This window comes from Salvelinus sp. IW2-2015, unplaced genomic scaffold (genome assembly GCF_002910315.2).
Source record: "Salvelinus sp. IW2-2015 unplaced genomic scaffold, ASM291031v2 Un_scaffold4371, whole genome shotgun sequence".
In the NCBI taxonomy this organism is placed as follows: domain Eukaryota; kingdom Metazoa; phylum Chordata; class Actinopteri; order Salmoniformes; family Salmonidae; genus Salvelinus; species Salvelinus sp. IW2-2015.
This window is the reverse complement of record NW_019945641.1, coordinates 1-25,163: the sequence shown is the minus strand read 5'-3', so window position 1 is coordinate 25,163 and position 25,163 is coordinate 1. Positions and strand designations below refer to the sequence as shown.

General features: G+C 43.2%; 1 protein-coding gene across 1 annotated transcript in view; it reads right to left on the bottom strand.

Annotated features, from left to right (window-relative positions):
- Positions 1–19,262, bottom strand: part of LOC112077194 (serine/threonine-protein kinase Chk1) — a 26,086-nt gene extending 6,824 nt beyond the window's left edge. The window contains 6 exon segments of the mRNA XM_070441600.1: positions 15,518–15,649; positions 18,571–18,733; positions 19,024–19,070; positions 19,072–19,128; positions 19,130–19,179; positions 19,256–19,262. Coding sequence (XP_070297701.1) covers positions 15,518–15,649; positions 18,571–18,733; positions 19,024–19,070; positions 19,072–19,128; positions 19,130–19,179; positions 19,256–19,262 — 456 coding nt within the window.
- Between the last annotated feature and the right edge of the window lie 5,901 nt (positions 19,263–25,163).

Genomic DNA, 25,163 nt, shown 5'->3' with positions numbered 1-25,163 from the left:
CCATTCTCTCCTCTACTCCCCCTCTTCTCTATCCTTTTATCTCTCTTTCACCCATCCACCCCATCTACTCTCCCCCCCTCTTTCTTCTTTTTCTTTCCCTCCTCTATTTATCTAATCCTTCTTCTCTACCACCCCCCTTTTTCCCAATCTTTTTCTGTTGCAAGTTCATATCCCACCAGTTATGACATGTCGGCCATCTGGCCCCGCCCTAGTTCATATCCCACCAGTTATATGACATGTCGGCCATCTGGCCCCGCCCTAGTTCATATCCCACCAGTTATATGACATGTCGGCCATCTGGCCCCGCCCTAGTATATCCCACCAGTTATATGACATGTCGGCCATCTGGCCCCCCTAGTTCATATCCCACCATAGTATATGACATGTCGGCCATCTGGCCCCGCCCTAGTTCATATCCCACCAGTTATATGACATGTCGTCCATATGGCCCGCCCTAGTTCATATCCCACCAGTTATATGACATGTCGGCCATCTGGCCCCGCCCTAGTTCATATCCCACCAGTTATATGACATGTCGGCCATGTGGCCGCCCCTAGTTCATATCCCACCAGTTATATGACATGTCGGCCACCTGGCCCGCCCTATTCATATCCCACCAGTTATATGACATGTCGGCCATCTGGCCCCGCCCTAGTTCATATCCCACCAGTTACAACACATCTTTATGATAACTGGTGGGATATGAACTTGCAACCAGAAAATGGTGAAGTGATTTCTGCATAATGCATCTTTAAATCACTGTCACAACATTTGGAATAATTTAGCTAGTTATTCTGCCTGTTTAATGGAGTCATGCGAGAGCGCAGGGATATCAAACATTAGGAATTATGTTTTTGTTTTTTATAGTAGACGCTCAGGAAAACTAAAAGTCAGGTCAGTTAAGCGACAAGCTTTTATCTCCATCTCTTCATTCAAAGACTCAAAGACACTCTTACTGACGGTTGTGGCTGCTTTGTGGGATGTWTTGTTGTCTCTACCTTCTTGCCCTTTGTGCTGTTGTCTGTGCCCAATAATGTTTGTACCATGTTTTGTGTTGTTACAATGTTGTGCTGCTGCCATGTTGCTACCATGTTGTTGTCATGTTTGTAACGCTACCATGCTGTGTTGTCATGTGGTGCTGCCATGCTTTGTTGTGGTCTTAGGTCTCTATGTAGTGTTGTCTATCTTGTCGTGATGTGTTTTGTCCTATATTTTTAACCAGGACCTAGAATCAATGGAGACAAGATGTTTTATCCAGTATTGACACATTCACGAAAATAGTCACGGCCTCTAAACCTTGCAGCTGCCTACTGGACTCCATTCCATCTTCCTATGTTGAACATAGGGCGGACCCCATTTAGTCGACTGGTCGATTGTTGGTCGACCAAGATATCTTTAGTCGASCAGTCGCATAAAGAAAATACTAAATAATTCATGGGGCACAAAACACATCTGATTTGCACCTGTTTCAGTGGACTAATCCATTGTGGGGGCCACTGATTCAGTGAGCATCAAGCCTCATGCAACAGCAAAATGTCRGACAGAGCAATTTCACAGATGCGGCTGTTTTTAATCTTTGCTATGCTGTAAAAGGCTTCAAATTTTTCTTCTTCATTAAAACAGCCTGGTATTACTTATTTAGTGTTTACACTGTTCCAAACGGGCAAAAAACATATCGTAATCTACCACCACCTGTTTGTCACATGTGCACGCAGCACTTGCTCATGTGACTTCCTTTTTCTTGATCTCCTTCTAATTGTTATTACAATTATTATGATCATCATTATAATAATCAGTAATGCCATTATCATTAGTAGGCTCTGTATAGTAGCCTTGTATAACCACCAGGTCATTGTCATTAGTCAACTTAGTATAGAACCACCATGTCATTATCATTAGTAGACTTAGTATAGAACCACAAGGTCATTATCATTAGTAGACTTAGTATAGAACCACCATGTCATTATCATTAGTAGACTTAGTATAGAACCACCAGGTCATTATCATTAGTAGACTTAGTATAGAACACCAGGTCATTATCATTAGTACTTTGTATAGGAACCACCAGGTCATTATCATTAGTAGGCTCTGTATAGTAGCCTTGTATAACCACCAGGTCATATCATTAGTAGGCTCTGTATAGTAGCCTTGTATAAACCACCAGTCATTTCATTAGTAGGCTCTGTATAGCAGCCTTGTATAACCACCAGGTCATTATCATTAGTAGAGCTCTGTATAGCAGCTTGTATAACCACCAGGTCATTATCATTAGTAGGCTCTGTATAGCAGCCTTGTATAACCACCAGGTCATTATCATTAGTAGGCTCTGTATAGTAGCCTTGTATAACCACCATTGAGCTGTAGGCCTAAGAGCGCATCCTGTTTAGTCTTAATACCGTAACTTACTGAGGCCCACATTTCAATATATAGGCTACTGTATCTATCAATCATTCGTTCATGCCATCACAGCACATACGAGGCATTCATGCTTTGAAATGCAATCAAGTATTTTAGATGAAATTAAATAAAGGGAGCTTTGAACAATTAGCCTAAACAATAAATAAAACGCAATTCACAAATGCATGCAACCGTTTTTAATCTGCTGTAATAAAGGCTTTATATACTCCTTTTTTTCRTTAGWMYRKWCTATCTGGTACACTTGTTGTTAACAGTTCTAAATTGTTAGAAAAAAATATWATATTGTAATCTAACAGCAACTGTTTGGCACACAATACTCACACAATGCCTGCTCCTATACCCTCCTTTGTCTGGATCTCCAGTAGTTTCCACAACTAAGTCCAATATCTTCCACAGATCTGACTTCCTCCTGAGCAACCAGTAAACATTTGCCCGTTTCAAGTTTCTTTTTCACGTCCTCCACATCCATTTTGCTGTAMCATGTTACTGGGTTTGGAGTTTGTTATAACCAATTTATTGATGTGATTACGATAGGCTATAGGTCCGGCCCTATTGGGCACATGCATGTGATTCTTACATGTTTCCAATGAAGAGAGCAAGGGTAGAGGGAATGTTTTTCCTAAACAAATTAGGGATTTCGTTAACGGAACTTCTCAGTAAGAAACTCAATGGCTGAAATGATGTAGCAGCTTCAGCACAGACAGCGCTATGAACAAGCTGTGCTGCCGTTTCGCTGCAGTAGGGAGAGCGAGACAGCGTGCGCAAATCACACAGGCACTCGCTGTCATTTTTTTTAACCCAGTGTGACCATCGGGCTCTTTGAGTAATTTGTGTCTTAATTATTTAATAAAACAGTGTGCTTAAAGCATCAAACAAGCTCAGTGCATATGTAGTGATTTTTTCCCCAAACACATTAGGTGTGTCTGTCTATATATGAAAAAATAAGGTTAAACATTTAGACTAATCGATTGCTCGAAAGAACAGGATGACACTCCGTTGACAAATATATATATTTTTTTGTCGTGGACAGCCCTGGTTATAAAAGGCTCCCTATTCTCCGGATGTGTACCAAACTCACTAAAAGTGGCAGTAATAAAGCCTCTCCTGAAAAATACAAACATTGAGCTGATTTTTGTTTGTTTGTTGAAAAAACATTAAATATATATWTTTTTTAAACACCTATATCGAATGTCCCATTCCCCTCATTAAAAAAAAAAAAAAAAAGCTGTTACAGAGTAACTAACTGCCTTCCTGAAGACAAATAATGTATACGAAACGCTTCAGTATGGTCTTAGACTCTATCATAGTACTGAGACCACTCGTGAAGGTGGTAAATTACTTTTTAATGGTGTCAGACCAAGGCTCTGCGTCTGTCCTCATGCTCCTAGACCATAGTGCCGCTTTTGACACCATCGATCACCACATTCTTTTGGAGAGATTGGAAACCCGAATTGGTCTACAAGGACAAGTTCTTCCCTGGTTCAGATCTCATCTGTCGGAAAGATATCACCGTCTCTGTGGATGGTTTGACCTCTGACAAATGGTAAGATTCGGTGTTCCTCAAGGTTCCATTTTAGGACCACTATTGTTTTCACTATATATTCTACCTCTAATTTTAAACTCTGACAGAACAGAGATGCTAGTTCTAGGTCCCAAGAAACAAAAATCTGCAGTTTGATCTGACAATCTTGGTTGTAGTCGCCTCAACTAAAAATGTGAAGGCCCTCGACGTTTCTCTGGACTCTGATCTCTTGACGAACGTATCAAGAATATTTTAAGGGCAGCTTTTTTCTCATCATCGTAACATTGCAAAACCCTTTGTCCAAATATTATGCAGAAGAGCTAATCCATCACTTCTAGATTAGAATACTGCAATACTCGACCCTCCGGCTACACACTGAAAGCGATAAATAAACTTCAGTCTCACCCTCCAGTATCTATGTTGCAAAAGTCTATGTGCCGGGGGGCTAGGGTCAGTCTGTCCTATCTGGTGTAATTCTCCCGTCTTATCTGGTGTCCTGTGTGAACTTAAGTATGCTCCCTCTCAAAATGTCTCTCTACCCTCTTGGAGGACCTGAGCCATAGAACCATGCCTCAAGACTACCTGGCCTGATGACTCCTGGTTGTCTCCATAAAAAGTCCACCTTGTCGTGCTGCTGATCCAGTTTCTGCTGTTTTGCCTGTGGCTATAGAACCCTGACCTGTTCACCAGACGTGCTACTTTGTCCGCGGACATGCTGTATTCGACCCTCTATCCCTCCCTCTCCCTACTGCACCTGCTGTCTCGACCTCAATGCTCAGCTATGAAAAGCCAACTGACATTTACTCCTGTGGTGCTGACCTGTAGCACCCTCTACAACCACTGATTATAATTTCACCCAGCTGGTCATTATGAAAATTTGACCATCTTGAAGAACAATCTGGCCTTAATGGCCACATACTCATATAAACTCCACACGACCAGGAGAGGATTGGCGACCCCTCAGAGCCTGGTTCCTCTCTAGGTTTCTTCCTGGGTTCCAGCCTTTCATTAGTGTAACGGCACTTGCTTATAAGCAAAAACTAAAGCAGGAAGTACCAGTGACTCGCTCAATATGGAAGTGGTCAGATGACAAAATTGTTACAGGAATGTTTTACTAGCACAGACTGGAATATGTTCCGGGATTCATACAATGGCATTGAGGAGTATACCACCTCAGTCACCGGCTTCATCAATAAGTGCATTTACACGTCGTCCCCACAGTGACCGTACGTAAGCCAAGGATTAGAGGCAACGCCAGCACCACGCTAAGAGCTAGAGAGCTGCCGCTTTCAAGAAGCGGGACATTAATCCGGACGCTTATAAGAAATCCTGCTATGCCCTCAGACGAACCATCAAACAGGCAAAGCGTCAATCCTACTACACCACCTCTGAAGCTAGTCGGATGTGGCAGGGCTGGGAAAGTATTACAGGCTACAAGGGGATACCCAACCACGAGCTGCCCAGTGGCACAAGCCTACCAGACAAGCTTAACCTCACTAGGGTAGGGGGCAGCATTCGTAATTTTGGATGAAAAGAGTGCCCAAAGTAAACTGCCTGCTACTCAGGTTCAGAAGCAAGGATATGCATATAATTGGTAGATTTGGATAGAAAACACTCTAAAGTTTCCAAAATTGTTAAAATAATGTCTGAGTATAACAGAACTGATACGGCAGGCAAAAACCTGAGGAAAATCCATCCAGGAAGTGCTATTATTTTGAAATGTCTTTTTTCCATTGAAAGCCTATCCACCATACAAAGACTTATGACGCAGTTCACAATCTCTATGTCTTCCACAGCATGTGGCCAGTCTTTAGGCATTGTTTCAGGCTTTTACTCTGAAAAATGAGGGAGAAACAGCACTTTCAATGAGAGTACAGTGGAAACGTCCAGACATGAGTCCAGCGCGTGACCGGGAGCACGCCTTTCCTGTTTCTCCTTTTCTATTGACGAAGCTTTTGTCCGGTTGAAATATGATCGATTATTTATGACAAAAACAACATGAGGATTGATTATAAACATCGTTTGACATGTTTCTACGAACATTTATGGTACTTTTTAGATTTTTCATCTGTCTGTTGTGACCGGGCTTTGTTCCAATGTATTACTGAACAAAACATACCAACAAAACGGAGGTTTTTGAATATAAAGAGGGACTTTATCGAACAAAAACGAACATTTGTGTAACATGGAGTCTTGGGAGTGCAACCATATGAAGATCATCAAAGGTAAGTGATACACTTCAATGCTATTTCTGACTTTTGTTACTTCTCTTCTTGGCTGCTAACTGTTTGTAATGATTAGTCTGCTGGGCGCTATTCTCAGATAATCGCATGGTTTGCTTTCGCCGTAAAGCCTTTTTGAAATCTGACACAGTGGTTGGATTTACAAGAAGTTTATCTTTAAACTGGTGTATAACATTTGTATCTTTTATGCATGTTTATTATGAGAATTTCTGTTTTGTTGAGTTTCACGCTCTGCAATTTCACCAAAACTGAGGTTTTTGGATATAAAGAGGGACTTGATCAAACAAAACTAACATTTATTGGGTAACTGGTAGTTTTGTGAGTGTAACCATATGAAGATCAAAGGTAAGTGATTAATTTTAATCGCAATTTCTGACTTTTGTTACTCGTCTACTTGGCTGGTTACTGTTTGTAATGATTTGTCTGCTGGGCGCTGTTCTCAGATAATCACATAGTTTGCTTTCGCCGTGAAGTCTTTTTGAAATCTGACACTGTGGTTGGATTAACAAGAAGTTTATCTTTAAAAAGATATGAAACATACAAGTGTTATACAAATTTTTATAATGAGTATTTCTGTTTTTGAATTTGGCACTCTGCAATTTCACTGGATGTTGGTCAGGTGGGACGCTAGTATCCCACACCCCCTAGAGAGGTTAATGACTTATGCTCGCTTTGAAGAAAGCAACACTGAAGCATGCATGAGAGCACCTGCTGTTCCAAACGCCTGTGTGATCACACTCTCCGAAGCAGATGTGAGCAAGACCTTTAAAACAGGTCAACATTCACAAAGCCGTAGGGCCAGACGGATTACCAGGACGTGTATTTAGAGCATGCACAGACCAACAGGCAAGTATCTTCACTGACATTTTCAACCTCTCCCTGACCGAGTCTGTAATACCCATATGTTTCAAAAAGACCACCATAGTCCCTGGGCCCAAGAAAGCGAAGGTAACCTGCCTAAATGACTACCACCCTGTAGCACTCACGTTGGTAGACATGAAGTACGTTGACAGGCTGGTCATGGCTCGTATCAACACCATTATCCCGGAAACCGTTGTACCTAACCTGTATGTGTAAACATGTATACGCAGGGCCCAGGTGTCAAAGAGACCTTGGTCTCAATCTGTGTTCCTTGTTGAAATAAAGGTATAATAATAATACGTTTGCTGACGACACAACAGTGGTAGGCCTGATCACCGACAACAATGAGACAGCCTATTGGGAGCAGGTCAGAGACCTGGCAGTGTGGTGGCAGGACAACAACCTCTTCCTCAACGTGAGCAAGACAAAGGAGATGATTGTGGACGACGAAAAAGGGGCCGAACACGCCCTAATTTAAATCGAAAGAGCTGTAGTGGAACGGTTCGAGAGTTAAGTTCCTTGGTGTCCACATCACCAACAAACTATCATGGTCCAAACACACCAAGGCAGTCGTGAAGAGGATACGACAACAGCTTTCCCCCCCTCAGGAGACTGCAAAGACTTGGCATATGTCAAGATCATCAAAAAGTTATACAGCTGCACTATCGAGAGCATCCTGACCGGCTGCATCACCGACTGGTATGGCAACTGCTCGGCATCCGAACTGTCTAGCACTACAGAGGGTAGTCTGTACGGCTTAGTACATCACTGGAACCAAGCTTCCTGCCATCCATGACCCATATAGTAGGCAGTGTCAGAGGAAGGCCCCCAAAAATTGTCCAAGACCACCAGTCATCCAAGTCATAGACTGTTCTCTCTGCTACCGCACGGCAAGCGGTACCGGAGCGCCAAGTGTAGGTCCAAAAGGCTCCTTCACAGCTTCTACCGCCAAACCATAAGACCGCTGAACAATTAATCAAATGGCCACCCAGACTATTTACATTGACCCCCTTTGTTTTTACACTGCTGCTACTCGCTGTTTATTATCTATGCAGTCACTTTACCTCTACCTAAATGTACAACACCCCCTGTATATAGCCTCGTTATTGTTATTTGATTGAGTTGCTTTTTATTACATTTTTACTTTTGTTTATTTTGTAAATATTTTCTTAACTCTATTTCTTGAACTTCTTGAATTTGATTTTGATATTGTGTTTTTCCTAGCTACTGTGCTTCTACATCTGCATTGCTTTCTGTTTGGGGTTTTTAGGCTGGGTTTCTGTATAAGCATTTTGTGATGTAAAAAGGGCTTCATGAATACATTTGACTGATTAGATTGAAGATATTGAAAATAGATGTTCAATGGCAGTTCTTACTTTCCCCACAAGGGGTAGTGTGCATATTCATAATCCTTATTTGTAGATTGCGATGCCTCCCAGGCACATTTCACAGCAAAAAAAAAATCTACAGCTGCGACCAATCTGGTGGCAAATTTTTCTAAATGTTTTGCTGTGAGACTTAGAATTTTAATTAGGGAGCACTAGTGGGCCTAATTTAAAAAAAATATATATATAAAAACTGCCCAAGACAAAAAAAAGCAAGCTACAGAGAAAACCACTAGACCATGTTCAAAAGCCCACTAGTGGGCTCTCCTCCTCCATGGCCGATGTGAGGAAGACATTTAAAAATGTGCTAACCCTCGCAAGGCTGCCGGCCCAGCCGTGTCCTAAGAGCCTGCGCAGACCAACTGGCTGGTGTGTTTACGGACATATTCACTCTCACCCTATCCGAGTCTGCTGTTCCCACATGCTGCAAGATGGCCACCATTGTTCCTGTACCCAAGAAGGCAAAGGTAACTGAACTAAATGACTATCGTCCTGTAGCACTCACGTCGGTCATCGTGAAGTGCTTTGAGAGATTAGTCAAGGATCATATCACCTCCACCTTACTGGCCAGCCTAGACCCACTTCAATTTGCTATTTGCGATTGCATCGTCTGTGGCCCCAATAGGTCCACAGACGATGCAATCGCAATCACACTGCGCTATCCCATCTGGACAAGAGGAATACCTATGTAAGAATGCTGTTCATTGACTACAGCTCAGCATTCAACACCATAGTACCCTCCAAGCTCATCATCAAGCTTGAGACCCTGGGTCTCAACCCCGCCCTGTGCAATTGGGTCCTGGACTTCCTGACGGGCCACCCCCAAGTGGTGAAGGTAGGAAACAACATCTCCACTTCGCTGACCCTCAACACAAGACCCTCCAGCTCCTGCAGTGCCAAGCCCCACTCCCACGGTGCTCTCATTTGTTGACTTCTGTAACCGTAAAAGCCTTGGTTCATGCATGTTAACATTAGAAGCACACTCTGCCAACCCGGATGTCTTAGTCGTGTCTGAATCCTGGCTTAGGAAAACCACCAAAAACCCTGAAATCTCCATCACAAACTAAAACATTTTCCTCCAAGATAGAACTGCCAAAGGGGGCAGTGTTGCAATCTACTGCAAAGATAGCCTGCAGAGTTCTGTATTACTATCTAACCCTAACAATTCAAGATTCTACTTCTAAAAACCCACTTCTCTAAAAACCAAGTCTCTCACTGTTGCCGCTTGCTATAGACCTCCCTCTGCCCCCAGCTGTGCCCTCGATACCATATGTGAATTGATTGCCCTGTATCTATCTTCTGAGCTCGTGCTACTAGGTGACCTAAACTGGGACATGCTTAACACCCCGGCCATCCTACAATCTAAGCTTGATGCCCTCAATCTCACACAAATTATCAATGAACCTACCAGGTACAACTCCAAATCCGTAAACACGGGCACCCTTTATAGATGTCATCCTAACTAACTCGCCCTCCAAATACACCTCTGCTGTCTTCAATCAAGATCTCAGCGATCACTGCCTCATTGCCTGCATCCGTAATGGGTCTGCGACCAAACGCCCACCCCTCATCACTGTCAAACACTCCCTAATACACTTCTGCGAGCAGGCCTTTCTAATCGACCTGGCCGGGGTATCCTGGAATGACATTGACCTCATCCCGTCAGTAGATGATGCCTGGCTATTCTTTAAAAGTTCCTTCCTCACCATCTTAAATAAGCATGCCCCATTCAAAAAATCTAGAACTAGGAATAGATATAGTCCTTGGTTTACTCCAGACCTGTCTGCCCTTGACCAGCACAAAAACATCCTGTGGCGTTCTGCATTAGCATCGAAAAGCCCCCATGACATGCAACTTTTCAGGGAAGTTAGGAACAAATATACACAGGCAGTTAGGAAAGCTAAGGCTAGCTTTTTCAAACAGAAATTTGCATCCTGTAGTACTAACTCAAAAATGTTCTGGGACACTAAAGTCCATGGAGAATAAGAGCACCTCCGCCCACTGCTCTGAGGCTAGGAAACACTGTCACCACTGACCTGCTGTTTTCAACTCTCTAGAGAACGCAGGAGCGGTAGAGATACTCTTAATGATCGGCTATGAAAAGCCAACTGACATTTACTCCTGATTATTATTTGACCATGCTGGTCATTTATGAATATCTTGGCCATGTTCTGTTATAATCTCCACCCGGCACAGCCAGAAGAAGACTGGCCACCCCTCATAGCCTGGTTCCTCTCTAGGTTTCTTCCTAGGTTTTGGCCTTTCTAGGGAGTTTTTCCTAGCTGCCATGCTTCTACACCTGCATTGCTTGCTGTGGTTTTAGGCTGGGGTTTTAGGCTGGGTTTCTGTACAGCACTTCGAGATATTAGTTGATGTACGAAGGGCTATATAAAATAAACTTGATTTGATCACCGATAAATCCACTATAATTGAGAATTTCAATAAGCATTTCTCTACGGCTGGCCATGCTTTCCACCTGGCTACCCCTACCCCGGTCAACTGCCCGGCACCCTCCACAGCAACCCGCCAAAGCCCCCACCATTTCTCTTTCACCCAAATCCAGATAGCTGATGTTCTGAAAGAGCCGCAAAATCTGGACCCCTACAAATCAGCTGGGCTAGACAATCTGGACCCTCTCTTTCTAAAATTACCTGCCGAAATTGTTGCAACCCCTATTACTAGCCTGTTCAACCTCTCTTCGTATCGTCTGAGATTCCCAAAGATTGGAAAGCTGCCGCGGTCATCCCCCTCTTCAAAGGGGGTGACACTAGACCCAAACTGCTACAGACCTATATCTATCCTACCTTGTCTTTCTAAGGTCTTCGAAAGCCAAGTTAACAAACAGATGACCGACCATTTCGAATCCCACCGTACCTTTCCGCTATGCAATCTGGTTTCTGAGCTGGTCATGGGTGCACCTCAGCCACGCTCAAGGTCCTAAACGACATCATAACCGCCATCGATAAGAGACATTACTGCGCAGCCGTATTCATCGACCTGGCCAAGGCTTTCGACTCTGTCAATCACCACATTCTTATTGGCAGACTCGACAGCCTTGGTTTCTCAAATGATTGCCTCGCCTGGTTTACCAACTACTCCTCTGATAGAGTTCAGTGTGTCAAATCGGAGTGTTGTCCGGATCTCTGGCAGTCTCTATGGGGGTGCCACAAGGTTCAATCCTCGGGCCGACTCTCTTCTCTGTATACATCAATGATGTTGCTCTTGCTGCTGTTGATTCTCTGACACAGCTCTACGCAGACGACACCATTCTGTATACTTCTGGCCCCTCTTTGGACACTGTGTTAACTAACCTCCAGATGAGTTTCAATGCCATACAACTCTCCTTCCGTGGCCTCCAACTGCTCTTAAAACGCAAGTAAAACTAAATGCATGCTATTCAACCGATCACTGCCCGCACCTGCTCGCCCGTCCAGCATCACTACTCTGGACGGCTCTGACTTAGAATACGTGGACAACTACAAATACCTAGGTGTCTGGTTAGACTGTAAACTCTCCTTCCAGACTCACATTAAGCATCTCCAATCCAAAATGAAAATCTAGAATTGGCTTCTTATATCGCAACAAAGCATCCTTCACTCATGCTGCCAAACATACCCTTGTAAAACTGACCATCCTACCGGTCCTCGACTTCAGTGATGTCATCTATAAAATAGCCTCCAACACTCTACTCAACAAACTGGATGCAGTCTATCACAGTGCCATCCGTGTGTCAACAAAGCCCCATACACCACCCACCATTGCGACCTGTACGCTCTCGTTGGTTGGCCCTCGCTTCATACTCGTCGCCAAACCCACTGGCTACCAGGTAATCTACAAGTCTCTGCTAGGTAAAGCCCCGCCTTATCTCAGCTCACTGGTCACCATAGCAGCACCCACTCGTAGCACGCGCTCCAGCAGGTATATCTCACTGGTCACCCCCAAAGCCAATTCCTCCTTTGGTTGTTTCCTTCCAGTTCTCTGCTGCCAATGACTGGAATGAACTGCAAAAATATCTGAAGCTGGAAACACTTATCTCCCTCACTAGCTTTAAGCACCAGCTGTCAGAGCAGCTCACAGATTACTGCACCTGTACATAGCCCATCTATAATTTAGCCAAAATACCTACCTCTTCCCCTACTGTATTTATTTATTTATGTTGCACCCCATTATTTATATTTCTACTTTGCACATTCTTCCACTGCAAATCTACCATTCTGGTGTTTTACTTGCTATATTGTATTTACTTCGCCACCATGGCCTTTCTTTTTGTTGCCTTTACCTCCCTTTTCTCACCTCATTTGCTAACATTGTATATAGACTTATTTTTCTACTGTATTATTGACTGTATGTTTTGTTTATTCCATGTGTAACTCTGTATTGTTGTATGTGTCGAATTGCTTTGCTTTATTTTGGCCAGTTGCAAATGAGAACTTGTTCTCAACTAGCCTACCTGGTTAAATAAGTGAAAAAAACAACTACAAAAAACCACTAGGGCCCCACAAGGGTGCGTGCTCAGCCCTCCCCTGTACTCCCTGTTCACCCACGACTGCGCGGCCATGCACGCCTCCAACTCAATCAAGTTTGCAGACGACAACAGAAGTAGGCTTGATAACCAACAACGACGAGACAGCCTACAGGGAGGAGGTGTGGTGTCAGGAAAACAACCTTTCACTCAACGTCAACAAAACAAAGGAGATGATCGTGGACTTCAGGAAACAGCAGAAGGAGCACCCCCCTATCCACATTGATGGACAGCAGTGGAAAAGGTGGAAAGTTAAGTTCCTCGGCATTCACATCACGGACAAACTGAAATGATCCACCCACACAGACAGAAGTTGTTTGCGCCACCTTCACCACACTATCTCAATGCCATCAGACTGTTAACTTCTCTAGGATAGGGGGCAGCATTTTCACGTTTGGATGAAAAGCATACCCAAATTCAACTGCCAGCTACTCCTCCCCAGAAGATAAGATATGCATGTTATTAGTAGATTTGGATAGAAAACACTCTGAAGTTTCTAAAACTGTTTGAATCATGTCTGTGAGTATAACAGAACTTATTTAGCAGGCGAAACCCCGAGGACAAACCATTCAGATTTTGGGGTTTTTGAGGTTACTATCTTTTCAATTAGTTTTCATTGGGAATCCAGAATTCTAAGGGACCTTCTTGCAGTTCCTACCGCTTCCACTGGATGTCAACAGTCTTTAGAAATTGGTTGAGGGTTTTTCCTTTGTGTAATGAAGAAGTAGCCCTGTTCAGAACGACGGTCGAGTGAAGTGTACTGTTTGTTTGAGGCGCGTAACCAGAAAGCATGCTACAGTTTGTTTTAATCCTGTATTGAACACAGATCATCCCGTCTTCAATTTTAATCGATTATTTACTTAAAAAAATACCTAAAGTTGTATTACAAAAGTAGTTTGAAATGTTTTGGAAAAGTTTACAGGTAACCTTTGAGATATTTTGTAGCCACGTTGAGCAAGTTGGAACCAGTGTTTTTCTGGATCAAACGCTCCAAATAAATGGACATTTTGGATATATATCAACGGAATTAATCGAATAAAAGGACCTTTTGTGATGTTTATGGGACATATTGGAGTCCCAACAACAGAAGCTCGTCAAAGGTAAGGCATGAATTATATTTTTTATTTCTGCGTTTTGTGTCGCGCCTGCAGGGATGAAATATGCTTCTCTCTCTTTGTTTACAATGGTGCTATCCTCAGATAATAGCATCGTTTGCTTTCGCAGAAAAGCCTATTTAAATTCTGACACGTTGGCTGGATTCACAACCAGTGTAGCTTTAATTTCGTATCTTTCATGTTTGATTTAATGAAAGTTTGATTTTTATAGTAATTTATTTGAATTTGGCACGCTGCATTTTCTCTGGCTTTTGGCCAAGTGAGACAGTAGCGTCCTGCCTAAACTCAGATTTTTGGATATAAATATGAACTTTACCGAACAAAACATACATGTATTGTGTAACATGAAGTCCTATGAGTGTCATCTGATGAAGATCATCAAAGGTTAGTGATTTATTTTATCTCTATTTCTGCTTTTTGTTACTCCTCTCTTTGGCTGGAAAAATGGCTGTGTTTTTCTGTTGCTAGGCTCTGACCTAACATAATCGCAAGGTGTGCTTTCGCCGTAAATCCTTTTTGAAATCAGACACTGTGGCTGGATTAACGAGAAGTTTATCTTTAAAATGGTGTATAATACTTGTATGTTTGAGGAATTTTAATTATGAGATTTCTGTTTTGAATTTGGCGCCCTGCAATTTCACTGGCTGTTGGTTAGGTGGGGCGCTACCGTCCCACATATCCCAGAGAAGTTAAACAGCCATCACTAACACAGAGGCTGCTGCCTACATACTGACTCAAATCATTGGCCACTTTAATAAATGGATCACTAGTCACTTTAATAATGTTTTCATATCATGCATTACTCATCTCATATGTATATACTTTATACCTTCTATTGCATCTTGCCTATGCTGCTCTGTCATTGTTCATCCATTACATGAATTTACTTGTTTGTGTGTATTAGGTAGTTGATGTGGAATTGTTAGATTACATGTCAGATATTGCTGGACATAAGGAACTAGAAGCACAAGCATTTCGCTACACTCGCAGTTGTAACCCATATTACCGGCTCTACATTTTTTTTCCTATTGCAAATTGGCACTGCAGTTGGATGCATCTCCATTGGCAGGACGCATTTTACATTCATAAACCAACATTTTAGAGTTTATAAAACATGTCTTTACAGAGTTACATATTCATTTCTAGGGCAGATGTTTCAAAAGTAGCTAGAATCAATATAGGCTAAATCCCTCAAATATTTGATGGTGCTCCGAACTCTTTTATTGTTTTCATAACTTCTGTGAATTGGGAGCACCAATGCTACCAACAAAATGTTTTAATTTAGAGTTGTGCCGAGTCAGACAAAACTAGTATTTGATACAGGTGTATTTGAAAGTGGGTGAGTACCTGGTTGGTGCAGGTGTCTTTAAAAAGGTGTGTGTGTGTGTGTGTACCTGGTGTGTAATGTAAAAATGGTTGGTGCAGGTATGTCTGAAGGGGTGTGTGTGTACCTGGTTGGTGCAGGTGTGTTTGAAGGTGTGGCCCAGGTCGATACAGGTGTCCCTCAGAGCGGAGCAGGAAGCTGAAGAGTCCAGAGTCGTAAAGAACCTCGTCATCCTCCGAACCAGCCGCTGCCACGGGGTCTACACATACGAGAGAGAGAGACAAGGAGATATGTTTAATTTTTTAATTGATATAGAAAACCAGCAATAATACCGGAACATAACACACAAATGATTTCATGTTAAGTCCCAGGGTCTTTAGCTTAGAGATGAGCTTCGTGGGTGCTGAGCTGTAGTCAATGAACAGCATTCTCACATTTGTGTTCCTTTTTTCCAGGTGGGAAAGGGCAGTGTGGAGTGTGATTGAGATTGCGTCATCTGTGGATCTGTTGGGGTGGTATGCAAACTGGAGTGGGTCTAGGGTTTCTGGGATGATGGTGTTGATACAAGCCATGACAAGCCTTTCAAAGCACTTCATGGCTACCGACATGAGTGCTACGGGGCGGTAATCATTTAGGTAGGTTACCTTTGTTTTCTTGGGCCCAGGGACTATGGTGGTCTGCTTGAAACATAGGTATTACAGACTCGGTCAGGGACAGGTTGAAAATGTCAGTGAAAACACTTTCCAGGTGGTCAGCGCATGCTTTGAGTGCACGTCCTGGTAATCCGTCTGGCCCAGCGGCTTTGTGAATGTTGGCCTGTTTAAAAAGGTCTTGCTCACATCGGCTACGGAGACCGTGATCACAGTCATCCGGAACAGCTGGTGCTCTCATGCATGCTTAAGTGTTTTCCTGTTTGATGGCTCGTCTGAGGGCATAGCGGGATTTCTTATGAGCGCCCAGATTAGTGTCCCGCTCCTTGAAAGCGGAAGCTCTAGCCTTTAGCTCGGTGTGGGTGTTGCCTGTAATCCATCACTTCTGGTTGGGAAATGTACGTACGGTCACTGTAGGGATGTCATCGATGCACTTATTGATAAAGCCGGTGACTGAGGTGGTATACACCTCAATGYCATTAGATGAATCCCAGAACATATTCCAGTCTGTGCTAGCAAAACAGTCCTGTAAAGTACTATCCGYGTCATCTGATCACTTCCGTATTGAGCGAGTCACTGGTACTTCCTGCTTTCGTTTTTRCTCGCAAGCAGGAAACCGGAGGATAGAATTATGGTCAGATTTGCCAAATGGAGGGCGAGGGAGTTTTGTACGCTTCTCTGTGTTTGGAGTAAAATTGGTCTAGTTTTTTYCCCTCTGGTTGCACATGTGATATGCTGGTAGAAATTAGGTAAAACAGATTTAAGTTTGCCCCGGCCACTAGGAGTGCCGTGTTACTTTTGGTACCTCTGTCAAAATGTGCTTCACATCTCCCCTGATCGAGGATCAAGTCTGTCTTTCAACACAGCCCATGTCTCCTTAAARTGCCARAGCGCCGTGCCTGCTCCGCTAGCTCTAGCCTGTCATGAGGAACCACTGAAGTCACTTGGAGTCTTGGGCCGTATCATGTTAGCTCCCCTCTCATACTGGCTCTAGCCTGTCATGAGGAACCACTGAAGTCACTTGGAGTCTTGGGCCGTATCATGTTAGCTCCCCTCTCATACTGGCTCTTGTCTGTCCTGAGGAACCACTGGGAGTCTGGACCGTATTATGTTAGCTCCCCTCTCATACTGGCTCTTGTCTGTCCTGAGGAACCACTGGGAGTCTGGACCGTATCATGTTAGCTCCCCTCTCATACTGGCTCTAGTCTGTCCTGAGGAACCACTGAACTCACTGGGAATCTGGGCTTCATCTCCACTCATGCTGCACAGAAGTTAACACATTTCAATAATGCACGTGTTAAACTGTTCATTTCTGTTACATTAGTGCTACAACACTTTACAATGCAAGAAGACACCTGTAGCATCCAGCTTTGTGGGCTAACTTCCCTTGCTAGTATACAGCTGACGCTAACATCAATTCACATACCCTAGTACCTTGTTTGTGATACCGTGTGTATCATAACACAAAATATTGCTGATTTCAAAGCTGATTGTCATCAAAAATGTTATTAATTMACTTTCTCCCCCCTGACTCRCGTCTCTACCAGTCAAGCTCATCTTTGCTCGAGCCCCGAACTGACAGTGTGTGAATGAGTCTTAAAAATAAAAAGTAATTTGTCACAAGCACCAAATATAACAGTGAAAGCCCTTAACCAACAGTTAAGAAAAATAAGAAAAATAAATAAATAAAAGTAGCAACGAATTAAAGAGCAGCAGTAAAATAACAATAGCGAGGCAATATATAGGGGGCACCGGTTAGTCAAGGTGCATTTGACTCTAGTGGGACAGCGGCACTTTTATAAAAGAAGAGATTGCTTATTCCAAATGAAGGGAAACAGATTGTTTTTATCAAAGTCAAATKAATTGGAAGTTGGAAGTTCAATATCATTACCTTTGACATTACTTGAATGTCAAACTTGAATGTCAAGTTACAGCCTGTTCTCTCTGCTGCCGCACGGCAAGCGGTACCTGGCGCGCCAAGTCCAGTTCCAAAAGGCTCCTTCACAGCTTCTACCCCCAAGCCATAAGACTGCTGAACAATTAATAAAACGGTCACCCGGACTATTTACATTGAAACCCCCCCCCTTTGTTTTTACACTGCTGCTACTCGCTGTATATTATCTATGCAGTCACTTTACCCCAACCTAAACAAACAATTACCTCGACTAACCTGTACCGCCGCACATTGACTCAGTACTGGTACCCCCTCTATATAGCCTCATTATTGTTATTTTATGAAATTTTTTACTTTAGTTTATTTGGGAAATATTTTCTTAACTCTATTTCTTGAACTGCATTGTTGGTTAAGGGCTTGTAAGTATTTCATGGTAAGGTCTACAGTTGTTGTAGTCGGTGCATGTGACAAACTAAATGTGATCCTCTCAATCACTATATACGACGTGAGACATTTTGACAGAAGTATCTAAATTCTAGTACAGAACTGTTTTTCCATGTTCTAGAATATAAAAAGTACCAAAGTTCAGTAYACCGTGCAACACTAGTGTGTTCGTATACAGTGTGTGTGTGGTACCTGGCTGGCTCCAGGCGTGCCCATTAGTTGACTCCCCAGCAGCATGTTGTCTGGTCTGGCCGGCTGAGAGAAGCTGACCTGGTCTGGCACTCCGACACACACACTTCCCTCCCAMACACCGAGCGCTGGGTCTGGCTGGGAGCTGGAGAACTGCACCCTATCACTACACACACACACACACACCCCATTAATCCACTGCTCCCAACTCCCCCTGAGACACCCTCGGAGAGTGTGGTCACAGCCAGGGTCTGCCACTGTCAACGGCGACCCTGGAGAAATTAGGGTTAAGTGTCTTGCTCAAGGGCACATCGGCAAATTCTACACATTGTTTGCTCCCTCTGGAATTCGAACTAGCAACCGTTCAGATGACTGGCCCAATGCGCTAGGTAAGCAACATTAGACACAAACACCACACACACACAACAAACAAATAACAGTTATAAAATAACCCACCTGTTGTTCCTGTGTAGTAGTAGTCTGTCAGAGCGTAGTAGTTTTGTTGTTAGAGGCTAAGGGTGTGAAGGTCTGACTGAACCATGGGTCAGTCTTGAGATCAGAGGATAGACAGCCTCTCTTCTGGCAAGGCCTGGAGTAGTTTAGATAGTAGGCCTAAACCCACATCAATAAACAAAATTATATATATATATACTATTAATATAACCATGGGAGTTTAGAACACACATACCATGCATGTCTAAACTCAACGGTTTCCTATCCATTGGTGTGTGTATGTCACACACTCAAAAGTTTTGGGTCAATTAGAAATGTCCTTGTTTTTGAAAGAAAAAAGCAATTTTTTGTCCATTAAAATAACATCAAATTGATCAGAAATACAGTGTAGACACTGAAGATTCTCGTACAACGCTGTGTACTACTCCCTTCACAGAACAGCGCAAACTGGCTCTAACCAGAATAGAACAGAGTGGGAGGCCCCGGTGCACAACTGAGCAAGAGGACAAGTTGAGTCTAGGTTGAGAAACAGACGCCTCACAAGTCCTCAACAGGCAGCTTCATTAATTAGTACCACGTAAAACACCAGTCTCAAAACGTCAACAGTGAAGAGGCGACTCCGGGATGCTGGCCTTCTAGGCAGAAATTTCCTCTGTTCAGTGTGTTCTCTTGCACATCTTAATCTTTCTTTTTTTTTGGCCAGTCTGAGATATGGCTTTTTCTTTGCAACTCTGCCTAGAAGGCCAGCATCCCAAGAGTCGCCTCTTCACTGTTGATGTTGAGACTGGTGTTTTGCGGGGGTGTCTTTTATTTAAGTAGGCAAGTCAGTTAAGAACAATACTTAATTTACAATGACAGCCTACCAAAAGGCCTCCTGCGGGGACGGTATCTGATGCTCCAGATACTCAACTTAGTTAAAAGGCCAGTTTTTATTTGCTTCTTTAAATGAGAACAACAGTTTTCAACTGTGCTAACATAATTGCAAAGGTTTTCTAAATGATCAATAAGCTTTTAAAAATGATACACTTGGATTAGCTAACACAACATGACAATTGGAACACAGGATTGATGGTTGCTGAGAATGGGCCTCTGTACACTTATGTAGATATTCCATAAAAAAAAACCTGCAGTTTCCAGCTACAATAGTATCTTCTCAACAACTGGGGGAGGAAAGGGGGAATACTATTGAAGTAGCTGAATGCAGGTTTTTTTTATGGAATATCTACATAAGTGTACAGAGGCCGCATTCTCAGCAACCATCAATCCTGTGTTCCACAATGTCATGTTGTGTTAGCTAATCCAAGTGTATCATTTTTAGGCTTTGTCATTTAGAAACCCTTTTGGCAATTATGTTAGCACAGTTGAAAACTGTTGTTCGTATTTAAAGAAGCAATAAAACTGGCCTTTTTAACTAGTTGAGTATCTGGAAGCATCAAGATACCGTCCCGGCAGGAGGCCTTTTGGTAGGCTGTCATTGTAAATAAGTATTTGTTCTTAACTGACTTGCCTATTTCAAAGCCCCGGCAAAACACCGTCTCACATCAACAGTGAAGAGGACTCTGGGATGCTGGCCTTCTAGGCAGAGTTGCAAAGAAAAAAGCCATATCTCAGACTGGCCAAAAAAAAGAAAGATTAAGATGTGCGAGAACACACTGAACAGAGGAATTCTGCCTAGACGCATCCCGGAGTCGCCTCTTCACTGTTGACGTTGAGCTGTTTTTACGGGTACTAATTAATGAAGCCTGCCTGTTGAGGACTTGTGAGGCGTCTGTTTTCTCAACCTAGACTCAACTTGTCCTCTTGCTCAGTTGTGCAACCGGGGCCTTCCCTCTTTCTATTCTGGTTAGAGCCAGTTTGCGCTGTTCTGTGATAGGGAGTAGTACAACAGCGTTGTACGAGATCTTCAGTGTCTACACTGTATTTCTGAATCAATTTGATGTTATTTTAATGGACAAAAAAATTGCTTTCTTTCAAAAACAAGGACATTTCTAATTGACCCAAAACTTTTGAGTGTGTGACATACCACACACCAATGGATAGAACCGTTGAGTTTAGAACATGCATGTATTGTGTGTCTAAACTCCATGGTTATATATATATATATATATTTTTTTATTGATGTGGGTTTAGGCCTACTATCTAAACTACTCCAGGCCTTGCAGAAGAGAGGCTGTCTATCTCTGATCTCAAGACTGACCCATGGTTCAGTCAGACCTTCACCCCTTAGCCTCTAAAAACAAACTACTACGCTCTGACAGACTACTAACTACACAGGAACAACAGGTGGTTATTTTATAACTGTTTTGATTGTTTGTGTGTGTTGTAGTGGTGTTTGTGTCTAATGTTGCTACCTAGCGCATTGGGCCAGTCACTGAACGGTTGCTAGTTCGAATCCCAGAGCAAACAATGTGTAGAAATTTGCCGATGTGCCCTTGAGCAAGACACTTAACCCCTAATTTCTCCAGGTCGCCGTTGACAGTGGCAGACCCTGGCTGTGACCACACTCTCCGAGGGTGTCTCAGGGGGAGTTGGGAGCAGTGGATTAATGGTGGTGTGTGGTGTGTTGTGTGTAGTGATAGGGTGCAGTTCTCCAGCTCCCAGCCAGACCCAGCGCTCGGTGTTTGGGAGGGAAGTGTGTGTGTCGGAGTGCCAGACCAGGTCAGCTTCTCTCAGCCGGCCAGACCAGACAACATGCTGCTGGGGAGTCAACTAATGGGCACGCCTGGAGCCAGCCAGGTACCACACACACACTGTATAGAACACACACTAGTGTTGCACGGTTACTGAACTTTGGTACTTTTTATATTCTAGAACATGGAAAAACAGTTCTGTACTAGAATTTAGATACTTCTGTCAAAATGTCTCACGTCGTATTAGTGATTGAGAGGATCACATTTAGTTTGTCACATGCACCGACTACAACAACTGTAGACCTTACCATGAAATACTTACAAGCCCTTAACCAACAACATGCAGTTCAAGAAATAGAGTTAAGAAAATATTTCCCAAATAAACTAAAGTAAAAAATTTCATAAAATAACAATAATGGGCTATATAGAGGGGGTACCAGTACTGAGTCAATGTGCGGCGGTACAGGTTAGTCGAGGTAAATTGTTTGTTTAGGTTGGGGTAAAGTGACTGCATAGATAATATAAGCGAGTAGCAGCAGTGTAAAAACAAAGGGGGGGTTTCAATGTAAATAGTCCGGGTGACCGTTTTTATTAATTGTTCAGCAGTCTTTAATGTCATTTTGGTGGCCTATTTAGATTGGTGCAAATGTTGAAGGAAAGCTGACAGTAATTAGATTTGTGACAAAAATCTGTGAAATGCACCATGTTGTCCGATCGAGCCACCAGAAATCCAGGGTGAATTACTCCCAACAGGGGTTCAACCAATACTTTTTCTTGCCCACTGTGAGACTGTTGCTCCCATTGGTTTGCGGTTACTGCTGCTCTTTCCATGCATAGTATGTATGATATCAGTCGCTGTTCCCTAGTTATACTCTTTATGAATCCAGTTATTTTCAAATAAACTTCGCATTGTTTGTACATTTGCAGGATAATGTCAGAAGGGTATGGCTGATTAGGTTAAAGTAAGGCAATCTTTTTCACCTCGCGAGAGCTTTACCAGCGTAATAATCATCAAAGTTTGTTATTGCGCACTCTAACTAGATAAAAACTGAGATCTCATCTCTGTATTCACTCTATATCATTGGAATAATTGATTAGCAAGGCAATTCTCTGTAATTTAATAATAATTAGTTGGCAAATCGCTCTGGTCCTCAATTTAGAGTCAAATCGAAGATGGGATGCCTTTGTAACTCAAACCGCGTTCAAATATGTGTACTGCTTATTATTGGAGAATCGTCCCATATAGTAGTATTGCCTGCGCTGTACTTGTTTTTGTAGTTAGGTCTCCATCTAAATAGGCGAGAACTCCCGGAGCTTCCCTTTATAATTCGTTAAAAAGTATGCACTGTAATTACAGTAGCTAACAATATGTTTGGCTCATAACCGGCTTCCTGGCTGTCCTATTGCTAGCTACTTTTCTGCTTCATGCCTCCCAAAAATGACTAGTTCTCCAGTATGGTTTCCCTATTTTGTCTTCACTGTTATTTTTTATTTATTTTTATTTTTATGCGCCATATTTTTCTTAATGTTTGGTTAAGGCCTCCCTCTCACAAACCGTGGTATATTTGCGTGCTGTCGTGACAAAGTCTGACATCTGCTGCTCATTACTTTTGTTAAGATGGCAATTCCTGCGATATTTTGTAACCCCCTAACCACTCAAAACTCGTCGAGTTTCGGGGACTCGAGGCAAGATGAGCTTGACTTCGGAGACGACGCTGAGTGCAGGGGGAGAAAGTAATTAATAACATTTTTGATGAACAATAACAAGCTTTGAAATCAGCAATATTTTGTGTATGATAGCCACGGTATCACAACAAGGTATAGGGTATGTGAATTGAGATTTAGCGTCAGCTGTTATATTCTAGGCTAAGGGATAGTTAGCAACAAGTCTGAGTACAGGTGTCTTCTTGCATTGTAAAGTGTTGTAGCACTAATGTAAGCAGTAAATGAAACAAGTTTAACCTGTCTAACGTATTATTGAAATGGTGTTAACTTCTAGTGCCGCAGATGTAGGAGATGAAGCCCAGAACTCCTCAGTGACCGTTTCAGTGTGTCCTAGGACGCTAGAGACCACGTATGAGAGGAGGAGCTACAATGAATACGGTCCAGACTCCCATGTGTCTTAGAAAGTGTTAAGAGGGGGCTACGTCCAACAGTGGTTCAGGACAGACAGAGCAGTATGAGAGGGGAGCTACATGATACGGCCGCAAGACTCCAAGTGACTTCAGTGGTTCCTCATGACCAGGCTAGAGCTGTATGGAGAAGGGGAAGCAACATGGGAGTGCGCAAGACTCCAGTGACTTCGTGGTTCCTCATACAGCTAGAGGCTAGCGGAGGCACAGCCGCGCTTTGGCATTTAAGGAACTGGGCTGTGTTGAAAACAGACTTGATCTCGGATCAGGGGAGATGTAAGCACAATTTTGACAGAGGTACCAAGTACACGGCACTCCTAGTGGCCGGGGCAAACTTTAAATCTGTTTTACCTAATTTCTACCAGCATATCACATTGCAACCAGAGGGGAAAAAACTAGACCAATTTTACTCCAACACAGAGAAGCGTAACAAATCCCCGCTCCCTCCATTTGCAATCTAATATTCTATCCTCCGGTTTCCTGCTTGCGAGAAAAAAACGAAAGCAGGAAGTACCAGTGACTCGCTCAATACGGAAGTGATCAGATGACCCGGATAGTACTTACAGGTGTGTTTGTGCACAGACTGCAATGTTCTGGGATTCATCTAATGACTTGAGGTGTATACACTCAGTCACCCGGCTTTATCAAATAAGTGCATGATGACATCCCTACAGTGACCGTACGTACATTTCCCAACCAGAAGTGATGGATTACAGGCAACACCACACACCGAGCTCAAAGGCTAGACTTTCGAGCTTCTCAAGGGATGCGGGACACTAACATCATGGGCGATCAATTAAGAAAATCCGCCGCTATGCCCTCCAGACAGAGCCATCAAACACGGAAAAGCACTTAAGTCATGCATGGCAGCACCTCGCTGTTTCCGCGGATGACTGTGATCACGGTCTCCGTAGCCGATGTGACGGACCTTTTTTACCGGCCCATTCACAAAGCCGCTGGGCCAGACGGATTACCAGGACGTGCACTGCAAAGCATGCGCTGACCACCTGGAAAGTGTTTTCACTGACATTTTTCAAACCTGTTCCCTGACCGAGTTCTGTAATACCTAGTTTCAAGCAGACCACCATAGTCCCTGGGCCAAGAAAACAAAGGTAACCTACCTAAATGATTACCGCCCCGAGCACCCATGTCGGTAGCCCATGCAAGTGCTTTGAAAGGCTTGTCATGGCATTGTATCAACACCCATCATCCCAGAAACCCTAGACCACTCCAGTTTGCATACACCCCAACCAGATCCACAGATGACGCAATCTCATCCACTCCACACTGCCTTTTCCCACCTGGAAAAAGGAACACATTGTGAGAATGCTGTTCATGTGACCTACAAAGCTAGCACCACGAAGTGCTCATCTACTAAGCA